Raw genomic sequence first — 11,401 nt, 5'->3', positions numbered from 1 at the left:
GAGTTTTAAGACTTAAAAAGTCACACAATTGTTTATTCAAGATTGAAAGTAATGGACTTTGAGACGTGAAAGCATAAGAAAAGTTACATGGGGGTCACTGGGGTGGTTGTGAAAGTGGTTGGGGAGGCGGTGCAAGATTGGACTGAAATGCCCCTTTTAATTTGACAAAAATTAGGGATTGTCTTTAAATTACTTGAAATTTAAACTGCATGAACAAAATTAATCAAATTGAAACCACACAGACTTTAATAATAAAAATAATAAACTTCAAAGACAAAAAATGACTTTTAGAGTTTAGATAACTCCGAAGTTATTATTTGTATTTTTAGATCCACATTCATAAATGCATTACACAAACGTAAACGGACAGAGAAGTGGGGTTTGTCGAGATAGTCCGAAGTAATGGACGGTGGAGTGAAGGGGGGCGGAAGAACCAAAGGCTGAACTGAACGTCTCCAAACCAAAAAAAAAAAAAAATAATAACTTTCCTGTATTGCCCTTTTTGGTCAAACTCTTTTGTTGAATTAGGTCTGCATTGCTATATTACCAACCAACCACTACATCCAAATTCCCTTCTCAAAGTATCAGGGGGTCATGACCAAAAAAAAAAAAACACAAAGTATCAGGGGGTAATTAGAGATATAAAAAAAGTTACTATTTGAGTATACGTGTATTATCCTAGGCTACAGGCTACTGGCTACAACAAGGCAAATCATTTCATTTCCAGGTTTGGTGAAATAGTTTGCATCGCCCTTTCCTCCGCTTCTCTCTCTATCTCTCTCTTCCCCCTAATGGCGATCTGCTTTGCTCCTCTATCCGCCTCATTTTCAGGTATGTCTTTCCTCAACCGGCAATCTCAGCTCAGGTTCTCATCTTGATTTCGTGTTCGGTTTCTCAGAAAGCTTAGGACTTTTTATTTAAACCAAAAAAAAAAAATCAATTTCTTCGACCAATTTTATATTTAATTTTCCAAAGAAAAGAGTGAAAGAAAAAGTAATTGTAATTTCGTATGTTGTTTCCTCCAGTTTAGACTTTCAGAGTCTTTAGACTGTATCTATATAATCTCTGCAGGAGGCGGATGTCAGCTGAAGGCTCGTGAGATGTGGTGGTCCAGCAGCAGTCGGGCAGAATCAGCAAAGCTCACTACCCAAAGCCCAAGGAAAAATATTCAACTGCAAACCAACCGCAATTTCGCTATTCGTGCTGAGTACAGGTATTCCATTTCAGTTCAGTGATGAGTTGATGTTCAAGACCATTTTTGTTTTTGTATAATCTATCAACGTTGATTGGTTCATTCCTCTATATGCAGCAGTGATGATAGTAGGGGTGGAGGTGCTGATTTTCTTGCTGGATTTGTCTTAGGTGGTGCTGTCTTTGGGACCTTAGCTTATGTTTTTGCTCCACAGGTGGTTCCATATTAAATATTATTAATCTTCTTGCCTTCAGTATTCCAATGCACTATATTCTACTTGTGTTCATCATATCCATCTCATATGGTTTAATCTTTCTTCTTCACACATGCCAGCTTTGTAACGTTTTAATCAGCTCTCAATTGTACATCAGGGACATTGTTATACTTTGTCAAGACAACAAAGAGGAATGGTTCGATTTTTGTTTTCATTGCATTACCGTGCTTCCTTGCGATTAATTTTTGCTACAATTTAATCGGTTTTCTTTTTGAATATATTTTGCTAATATTTCAGCAAAATGAAAGAAGAAGGATATTATTTTGTAGAAGAAATCCATTATTTGACTGTTGTAGCATGTTAGTATGTTGCAATCAACTTCCATTTTTCTACCCTTGCCGTCTATTTTTTGACTGTTGTAGCATGTAATGTAGAAATTAGTTGCTCCTACTTTGTACTCACGACATGGCCAGTCTTATTGTACACAAGGACTGGCAGCTTGTACTCCTTGTTGGTAAATTCCTGTCATCTGTCTGCCTTGCTCTGTATGTGGTCTTGATTCCTGTTGGCTACATGTCTTCTCACAGTGATCCTTAAAGGCATAGGATGATTATTCTGCATCATATGTTATTTCATTTGGGTTTTGATCCTGGTTTGCACTTTTGTCGTATGCAGATTAGAAGATCTCTACTTAATGAAGATGAATATGGATTCCGGAAAGCCAGAAGACCAATATATTATGATGAAGGTTTGGAGGTAATACATCTTCATGACTGGACATCCAACATTTCCCACTTGTTGGAGATGCGATGTATTTTTTTTATTTTTCTCAAGGACAATTGATCTGACTTTTCCTTTTCCCTGGGAAGCAGAAGACCAGGCAGACCTTGAATGCAAAAATAAGCCAGCTCAATTCGGCCATTGACAATGTCTCTTCACGTTTGAGAGGTGGGAACAATGTGCCGACGGTGCCAATTAAAAGTGATCCTGAAGTAGAAGCAACCATGTGAGATTCATTTCAGTTTCTTAGGTACCAATGGTGCTTATTAATGGACTTTATAACTTTGGAGATCAGATGCATGCCTAAAATTGGATGTGTAACTATGTGGTCTTGCCATATATTTCTTTTGGAGGATGGTGATTTCAATACTTTTGGTTATAGTGCTCAGGCTTTGCTGAAGCTACCATACGGTTCATTATTTTGATTACAAGCTAGTGGATTAATAAATGGATTTCTAGCCTTTTGAGATTTGTTGGTAATGGGATAATGTCCTGGTTCAGACTCTTGGACAGAGCTGAATAACAATTTGGTGTCTTTTGTTCCACCTGATTGCTCTTTTGAAGTACAGAAGCGCAGTTAATAGGCTAGTCAGCTTCCATTAAACTAGTCCCATGCATATATATCATCTGGTTTGGCTTGCATTTCACAACAAGGTTCTGGACATGATTAGAAAACAGGCCCTTAGGACATGATTAGAAAACAGGCCTTAATTAGTAGTGTTGTAGAGTTGTATCTCTAGACTTCAGAGTGTTGTTCAACATCAGATCAGACTGGTTTCCTTCCTTTTAGCCAGCCCCAAGGTCAATTTCATTTTCACCTGCTGTGTGGTTTTCTTTATATATTATTGAATGGCAAAGTATGATTCGGTCTGTTATTTGGCTAGATTGGAGGAGAGCAGCAGTTAGGGCTGTGACTGGATTCGATCTTATGTTTGCTAGGTTGAGTTGGGGCTTTCTTTTGGGAGTTTTCTGCCTGCATCTTGTGCTTATCTCTGCATTGTTCCCTGTTGGAAGCCTTTGCCCACCTTGTTCTGTAATGTCATCTTGGTACCAATAAAAGTTTGTTTCTTTTAAGGAACAAAATGAAAACTTGTAATAATATTTATTGTAGGAAAAATCTTGTCTTTCATTCTCCGAATCCCTTTGTTTTCTCGGATGAAATGAATCTTTAACGAGTTTAAAATCAATAATTTGGCAATATTGTTTCTGAAAAAATTCAATAATTTGTCACCCCTCTCTATATTCTAATGGGGTGTGTTATGTTTGGATGGAGGAAAATAATTTAGAATTTAGTTAATAGTCAGGAATTGAAGAGGAAAAGTTGATAATATATAAGCTTCTATTGAGGGATCCCTCAAATAATATATAAGCTTTCATTGAGTTGATAAATCTCTCAAATAAGTTTATTTGAGAAACACCCTTATATAGTCCACTCTGCATTATACTTTATTAAAGTCTATTATGGCAGGGAAAAAAAAAAAAAGGTATATTGTATGGATACCAATTTTGTGGCCTCAAGGGCTTCATTGTTAAGGGTGCAAACCCGGTGCACTCGAAGCTCTGAGAAACTGATTTATGATGATGATGATGATGATCAGGGTTTATAAAATCAGTCATTCCAAAAGCTTTTCCTTTTTCTCTTTTCCCGTCATTTTTGTCGATGCCAATGATCCTAGCGGCACCTTGCACTCTAGCGCCCTCAACTGCCTGCCCTTGTTAGATTATAATTAATAACACAAAAATGGAATTAATTACTTAATTATAGTATATTAATTAGGTACGTAGCTAGCTAGTGCCTAGTAGAAAGAACATATGCACGATATATACATACCCCTAATCCAACAGCACCAAGACCAATAACAGCGACAGTTGATCCTTTTTCAAGCTTAGCTTCCTTCCAAGGAGCCCCAAATCCAGTAGAAAATCCACAGGAGAGAAAGCTTGCGTGGGGGAGAGGAAAACTACCACTAGTAATCATAGTGGGAGGAAGCTTGACAAGGTAATTAACATTCACAACCATGTACTCTTGACCATGTTGAGCAAGAAAATACATGGTACAGCTTCTGTCCCTTGGCAGACATTCTTGAAGTGCCGTCCGGCATGAGACCGGTGAACGATAAAGGATATTTGAGGCACATGTTTGTCTTTCCCGACACACAATTCTCGCATTCCTGGCACTCTGAAACAAACGTTGGAATTACCATGTCTCCTTCTTTTATATCTCCTCCTTCTCCCCGATGATCTCTACCACACTAGGCATGCCGCATATGCGCAATTTAAAATTCCATTACTCTTCCATCCAGATCCAGATAATTAAATAGACCACAAATAAGTAATAATATTACTATTACTATATACTAACAATTGGGTGGCCTTTGGAAATCAAGATGTCAGTGTGACAAAGACTGGCGTTGAGCATCTTCACCCGAACTTCAGACGCTTTTGGAGGCTCTACTTGTATCTCTTCCACCTTCCCTGCTTCTCCTATTCCCCAGCATACCACCGCTGCATGCATAATATTCATTCATGCTCAATCCCACATATTATATTTAATTACATACATTAATCATACGAGCTAGCTAGCAAGCACCAAGCACGCATACCTTTGCATGTTATGACCTGTGAGTGTGAGCTGCAGCTGCTCTGTGTCTCTGACATTAATTTTTTCAATTTCTGGAAATAATATATATATATATATATATATATATATATTGGGATTGGGATTGGGATTGGGAAAGAAAAGAAAGAAACAATCAAGTTGTTTTATTTCCTGTTTTCAATTGAAAGTGGGAATGAAACTGCATAAATTTCTTTCTTTTATAAAAAATAATTGTAAAGAAAAAAAGGATGCCTGCCCTCCCTTCATGCCTCCACGGTCGGGCTTACTTTACAATTTACAGTCGCATATGGAGGCTCATCTCATTTCGTAGTTGTTGTGTCAGTGCCAGGCCATCCCTCCCTCAATTTAGTGGAAGATATAAAATTATTGCACAAGTTGCACGTACGACATAAACTCCATCAAATAAAGTCTCAACAAAATAAGTATCCATCCAATCCAACAAACAAACAAACAAGCCAAGGCTCGTCTAGTTATCGATTGTGTAGCACTTGTATTGTATGTATGTCTTGTCTAGGAGAATACTTAAGACTCCAATTTAATTTTGTTCAAATCTTTTTTCCTAACTTGTGGCAAATTGATATTTATTGGGATACTTCTTGTCGCCTTCTAGGAAAAAAAAAAAAAAATACTCCTTTTCACAAATCATAAATTAACACATGTTCATCAAAAACAAAAAACAAAAAAAACTTTGTACACATGTCGTACAAGAAAGAAAGTATTTTCTTATTCATTACGTTGAGAAAATAAGTTTACTATAAACCCAATGCAATAGGTGAGTACCACAATTTTAGATGAAAATTAAAAGATGTGACACAGCTGATACTTGTATAATCAAGTAATTAATATATGACAAATGAAAAAAGTTGTTAAATTTGGGGAATTGGATAGACTTCTGAATCTCTGACGGCATGTATAACATTTAACTAATATGCAATGTTGGACCAACAACATACAGATTTATCAAATAAATATCAAAATCAATGATTTATGTCTTTCGACGTCGTTTACTTTACAAGATCAAGTTCGGAATTAAAGGATTTGTCCCAAAGAGAACCCTAGTCAAAGTCAAACATGTGCTTTTGCTGACCAACTAAATCATCCCGGATTCCTTCAATATCAAAACCTAGCAAACATACAGAAATGGCTCACTTGATTGATATGCATTATCCATTTATCCGTGTCATACCATACGTGCTCTCTCTCTCTCTCTCTCTCTCTCTCTCTCTCTCTCTCTCTCTATATATATATCTAGGGTCTCTCTCTCTTTCTCTCTATATATATATCTAGGGTGCCACTATATATATTCCAAAAAGAAAAACTACAAAACAAAGATGGTTGGAATTTAAATCCTTCAACTTCAGTTTGAAATTGTTGTCACTTTTTAAATAAGTTACTTATGATATGCTTTGAAAATGATCAGTTGTCGAGTAAAGTAATTTCATGTTTGGTAAATAATATTTTTAAAGTGATGTTAATATAAAAAGTAGTGTCAAAACCTTGTGAAAACATTTTTAAAAAGCAACCTAGAGTCTGCTTTTAAAAGTTGCTGTCAGAAGGCCATTACTTTTAAAATAATCAAAATATTTTATTTTGAGTGTTGCTAAACGAACCCTAAAATTAACTGAGTACACCCTTTGATCTAAGTACACCATAATATTTTAATGAAAATGTAAAATTAACTAAGTACACCATATCTAACTACCAAAAATACCCCAAATATTTTAATAAAAAATATAAAATTAACTAAATACACTCTTCCGAAAAGTTATGGATGTGCAATAATCACGTGCCTAATAGTAACAGGTTATGAAGGATGTATTTTATTCTCTAAAAAAATTTCCACGTAGTTGCTGAACTACCGAAATTGTTGTTTGAAACTAGTCATATTGATTCTCCTAGTGTGTGTTGTTTTGAGAATTATAACCATCCACTTTACCTGAATAAAAACTGAAAAATAAAAATCAAATACTGTTATAAAGAAGGGCTAGAACAATGTTGAAAACTCATCTCTTTCATTGGAAAAATGCTCGCCATTTATCTATTGAAGACAAAAAATTAATCCGTTGCCCAACCAATGCCTCAGCCTTCTTACTAATTTCCTACATAATTCATACAGAAGTGTTTATTAATTATGCAATACAATTCGAAGTGCATTGAACGAGAGGTTATTCTTACTTTCAGGCTGCAAAGGCCCTTCAGCTTCGCTCTGGGGTGATTGAAATGCTCCACATTAATGCTTCTATTAAAATTAACGACACCTCCTTGCGCATCCGCTAATACTCGCTGCATTGTTCGTCATGGGCATCAAATAATATAAAAACTTCTCTACATTTGATTATGGTTGAATGATGAGTACGGTATACTTATCCGTTTTGGTCATTTTATATTATGGTAAATTAGTAATTCAATAAATAGTTTAGTAGTAGGGTGTACTCAGTTAATTTTAGGGTTCCTTTAGCAGCACTCTTTATTTTTACCAAACACTTTAATAGCATGTTTACTAATCTGTAATTGTATTAAGAGGAATTGAATTGAGGAGGAGTTGGATTGAAGAGAATTAGATTCCGGATTCCTATTGAAGTTGTTTACTAAACCATATGGATTGAGGAGAATTTGATTCTAGATTCCTATTGAAGTTGTTTACTAAACAATATAGAATTGAGGTGGGTGTGGTGCTAATTACTAAAATGTCATCTTTGTTGGGTTAAAGTACATGACAAACTAGGAAATTTTAAAATTATGTGAGGATATAATGGGTAAAAAAGATGAATTCCTAATGGGTTAGTTCTTCAAGAATTAGAATACCACCTCCCACCTAAGAATTGAATTCCTCCAAAATCAAGAATTGAATTCCTAATTTTGTGTGGACCCCACTTAATTTTTTATTTATTGATGTGAAGTAAATGCAAGAATCCTCCATAGGTGGAATTCAATTTTTGATGAAAATTCAAATTCCTGATTAATAAATACATCATAACAAAAAGGTAATTCCAAATGGACCATAAGAGACAAATTAATCACCGAGAGTATGGTATTTATGTTCTAAAAATTGAAGGCATGAAAAGTCCAGCCCAAACAAAAATGAAAAGCAGCCCACACCCACATAAATTAACGAAGCAGGTCCTTCCTTGGACTGGACTTTTTGGAGTTAGCAACCTTAAAGGGCTGGGTTCTTTTTCACAGATGGGCTACCTCTATGTTTAAACTTTAAAGCAACCCTTTCGACCCAAATAAAAAAAGAAGGAAAAAAAGAAGAAGCAAGCCTTTCAATTCAATTCAACGTGGCCTATCAAAATTCCTCAGCTTATCTCTCTCTCTTCCTCGACGATTTTTCTAGGGTACTCCCACAGTCTCAGCTCAGCTCAGCTCAGATAGTTGATTCATACTAGATGGATAGATAGTAAAATCAATCACAGACAGACGGATTGTGATACTCAATCTTTGAGGTCCGAGTTTTTCTTTATTTCTCCATCCGTCATAATCCCACCAGACAACAAACATACTTTTCCGGGTTTCCTTTTCTCTTCTTCGTTTCTTTTGTTTTTTTTTTCTTTCCTATTAAGTAGTCTTTGTGGAAAATATATTTTCTAAAATTTAAAGAAAATTCCTCTCACAAATTGGGTTTGCGTTTGCCTTGTGGCTTCTTCTTCTATCAAATGAAGAAGTATGCGGACAAACCTCCGTGCACCAACCTCAGTACCATAGCAGATGGCGGGCAGTGATAATATCAGCACCCACAGCCACAAGGTATTTCTAGTCCCATCCCATCATGCACGCCTATTCGTTTTTCGTTTTTCGTTTTTCATTTTTCATTTATCGTTTTAATGCTTAAGATTTTGGTGTAAATACGGAATGAGATAAGAGTTAGGATTGAGTAGCAGCCGCAAGCAGCACAGAGGAATTGTGATGTTGAGGAGGATAGTAGGATTACTTGCTGTAGAAGCGCGTTTTCAATTTCAAGGACTAGGACTAGGATGGATGAGAGGGTGGTGTTCTTAGTGTGCATGTGTCTGGTGCCTGACCTGAGCCCCTTTGATTAGAGATTCCCTTCCCTGTTGTCTTTCCCTTTTCTTGTCCTTGTAACGATATACGCAACAAACTAACAATGTTGGACCGGAAGAATTACTCCTTTACAATGTTTTTACTTCTCATAGTGACCATCCTTTGTACTATCTAAAACACATAAAGAAGGAATCTGGTGAAGGAACAGGAACTAATAATTGACAAGAGTGAGGCGTGCTTGATGGGGCATTGACTTAATTGTTTGTTACATGCTTTGTGAACCCTACTGGTCCGGTTCTCCCACTTTTCTGCTACAAATGGTGTAGGTAATTAGGACCAGCGTATGGAGTATAGGAAAAATTGTTTTATTTTTTTTCCTTCCCTTCTGGCCTAACAGGGGCTTTTCAATGGCTTCAGTTGTGTCATTCCAATAATGGATAACCTGACCAATCAAAATCTGATCATGTTCTGCATTGGGTCCATGGAGGCATAATCTCAGCCTGAGCCGTTTGGCCACTTACTAGGTTAATACTATGGAAATAAAACAAAATCTGGCATTAGTACTTTACTGTACCAAGTTATATTATCATTGCCCTTCATGGTTTCTGCTCTTGCTTAGTTTGTTGTTGTAAGGTTTTTGTTCATATTGACCGAGTTTTTGGCACAAATCTGTATCCCTTATTTCTCAGACCTTGAGATTGTACATTTCACTTCACTACCTCAATCTAAACCTGATAAGCAACTTTTTACTTTTTCCAAGGATTTCTACAAAGTTTTGGAGGTTGATTATGATGCAAATGACGAGAAGATCAGATTCAATTACCGAAGGCTTGCTCTGGTTTGTCATAACACTTTTTTTTTTTTTGCATAATACCTGGATGGGGCTTTAACATTACTTGATTGTGAATGTTTCTTGATCTGATGCAATTGAACTCTGGGAAATTTACATGATTCTTCTGGCTAAAATAGAAGTGGCATCCTGACAAGTACAAGGGTGACAGTGACGTTACGACAAAGTTTCAAGAGATTAATGAAGCTTATGAAGGTAATTTTCCTTGTAGAAAGTGTGAGGGTCTGTTTCCATGTTTCTTTGTCATTCCCTTTCTGTTCAGTTGGTGACTTTGACTAGGTACAGAATTTGCAACCTTGAAACTTGTAGTTGGACTCTCATCATAAAATTTTAAAAACCTGGGATGCATAAACAATCATTTGGCTTCTTTATGAATCAAATTATATATTGCCAAAAAGCTGTGTATTATGCTATTAGAATAGGTGGTATTTTCATTTTGTGGCTAACCTAGAATGGAAGCGACTCCACTGGCGGAGCCAGTGCATGCCCAGGGTGGGCACTGGCCCCCTCTCAAATATTGTGGTACATACAATTTTATGTTAGTATATTGTACAAATATTATAAAATTCCTCACAAATTCTTAAATGGCCACTATTTTCTTTGTTTCTCTTTCATTTTCATGTCTAAATTTCTTTTGAATTGCATGTATTTTGTTGTCATAAAAGAGTGATAGGTTATTCACACAAAAAGTAAAGAAAAAAAAATATAAAAAAGTGATAAAATTAGGAATTTCTTAAAAACTAGGTTGATTTGTCATAGAAGAAAGTGTTTGAATTTTTAAAGGTGCCCCCTCTTACTTAAATTTCTGGCTCCGCCACTGCGCGACTCCATGGATTTTCATTCATTGTTTTTCCCCTTTATAATTCTTGTGCAGTGTTAAGTGATCCTGCTAAGCGACTTGACTATGATTTAACTGGAACTTATGAGATTGATAAGTACACTTTACGGGTATGAACCTTTGTCCCTTTGCATGTCATCAAATCTACCATTGTCAATCTCAGTTTCGATAGGTTTATTTGGGGACCAGGATAGTTGGTTATATTACTGAATAGAGATGATGTTATATGGCATGGCAATTCAGGAATATCTTGCCAGATTTAAAGGAATGATACTTACGTGCAATGGGCTGGGTATTGGCCATACATCAACATGGTAATGTAAATGCAGTTTTCTGTAGTAAAATTTTGACAGAGTTACATATGAAATGATATGATGAAGGAAAAAAAACTGACAATCTATGTATAATTGCTTTGCTTCCGTAACGATGCAGGACAAAACAAGTGATGGAAACTGATGGCTTAAGCGAAAAATAAGGTTTAAGGTATGGTGCAGTGCAGCTACGTGAACAGGTCGGCTTCTGAGAATCCGAGAGTCTTATGTTGACAAGTAGAAGAATTTATACCTACTACCAGTGTAATGGGGCTTTGTTAATGGATCACTATAATGAATGAAGCTGCATAGCATGAGTGTAGTGTAGGCCTGGGCCAGTTTGATTTGAACAGTAATATCGTACGTCTGTGGATGCTTTCTAAACGTAAAATATGATGCGCACGTGTATACTTGTTATATATAATATGAGCAGCATTCATATTGTATAAATGCTGCACAACACAACCATCTTGGATATGGTTCGTGTGTGGATGGTCAAATGTTTTGATATATGGTTTTGTCATGTTGCCATGTTGTTAAAATGGTATGTTCGTGCTACCTACCGTCATCGTTTCGTTTGGATTGGAAGCATTT

General features: G+C 36.2%; 3 protein-coding genes across 8 annotated transcripts; 2 read left to right on the top strand and 1 right to left on the bottom strand.

Annotated features, from left to right (window-relative positions):
* The first annotated feature begins 563 nt into the window (after window positions 1-563).
* On the top strand, window positions 564-3,384 carry LOC117619521. Of its 4 annotated transcripts, none has more exons than XM_034349499.1 (6): window positions 564-831; window positions 1,072-1,213; window positions 1,313-1,406; window positions 2,082-2,162; window positions 2,279-2,412; window positions 3,071-3,384. In XM_034349499.1, exons 1-6 carry the CDS (start codon window positions 792-794, stop codon window positions 3,090-3,092), a joined length of 513 nt encoding a protein of 170 aa, XP_034205390.1. In that variant the 5' UTR covers window positions 564-791; the 3' UTR covers window positions 3,093-3,384. The 4 variants fall into 4 exon arrangements, with proteins under 4 accessions (XP_034205390.1, XP_034205392.1, XP_034205389.1 ...); XM_034349501.1 differs by having other exon boundaries at window positions 2,279-2,436; XM_034349498.1 differs by having other exon boundaries at window positions 696-831; window positions 1,310-1,406.
* A 205-nt stretch (window positions 3,385-3,589) lies between these two features.
* LOC117618476 (CYP enzymes assisting alcohol dehydrogenase-like) lies at window positions 3,590-4,879 on the bottom strand. The gene is given in 6 exon segments (XM_034348033.1): window positions 3,590-3,620; window positions 3,730-3,893; window positions 4,018-4,212; window positions 4,214-4,438; window positions 4,549-4,691; window positions 4,790-4,879. Coding segments are annotated over 6 exon segments (813 nt in total). The 5' UTR covers window positions 4,845-4,879.
* Window positions 4,880-8,065: 3,186 nt separating this feature from the next.
* Window positions 8,066-11,369, top strand: LOC117619787 (chaperone protein DnaJ). 3 transcript variants are annotated; one of them, XM_034349824.1, is made up of 7 exons: window positions 8,066-8,252; window positions 8,469-8,553; window positions 9,569-9,646; window positions 9,778-9,853; window positions 10,533-10,606; window positions 10,740-10,810; window positions 10,929-11,369. In XM_034349824.1, the coding sequence occupies exons 2-7, from the start codon at window positions 8,515-8,517 to the stop codon at window positions 10,969-10,971; spliced, it is 381 nt and encodes a 126-aa protein (XP_034205715.1). In that variant the 5' UTR covers window positions 8,066-8,252; window positions 8,469-8,514; the 3' UTR covers window positions 10,972-11,369. The 3 variants fall into 3 exon arrangements, with proteins under 3 accessions (XP_034205715.1, XP_034205714.1, XP_034205713.1); XM_034349823.1 differs by having other exon boundaries at window positions 8,066-8,317; XM_034349822.1 differs by having other exon boundaries at window positions 8,066-8,553.
* The last annotated feature ends 32 nt before the right edge of the window (window positions 11,370-11,401 follow it).

The sequence above is a fragment of the Prunus dulcis genome, chromosome 2 (genome assembly GCF_902201215.1).
Source record: "Prunus dulcis chromosome 2, ALMONDv2, whole genome shotgun sequence".
Taxonomy (NCBI): domain Eukaryota; kingdom Viridiplantae; phylum Streptophyta; class Magnoliopsida; order Rosales; family Rosaceae; genus Prunus; species Prunus dulcis.
Note: the sequence above shows the minus strand (reverse complement) of the source record. Positions and strands in the feature narration are given on the sequence as shown.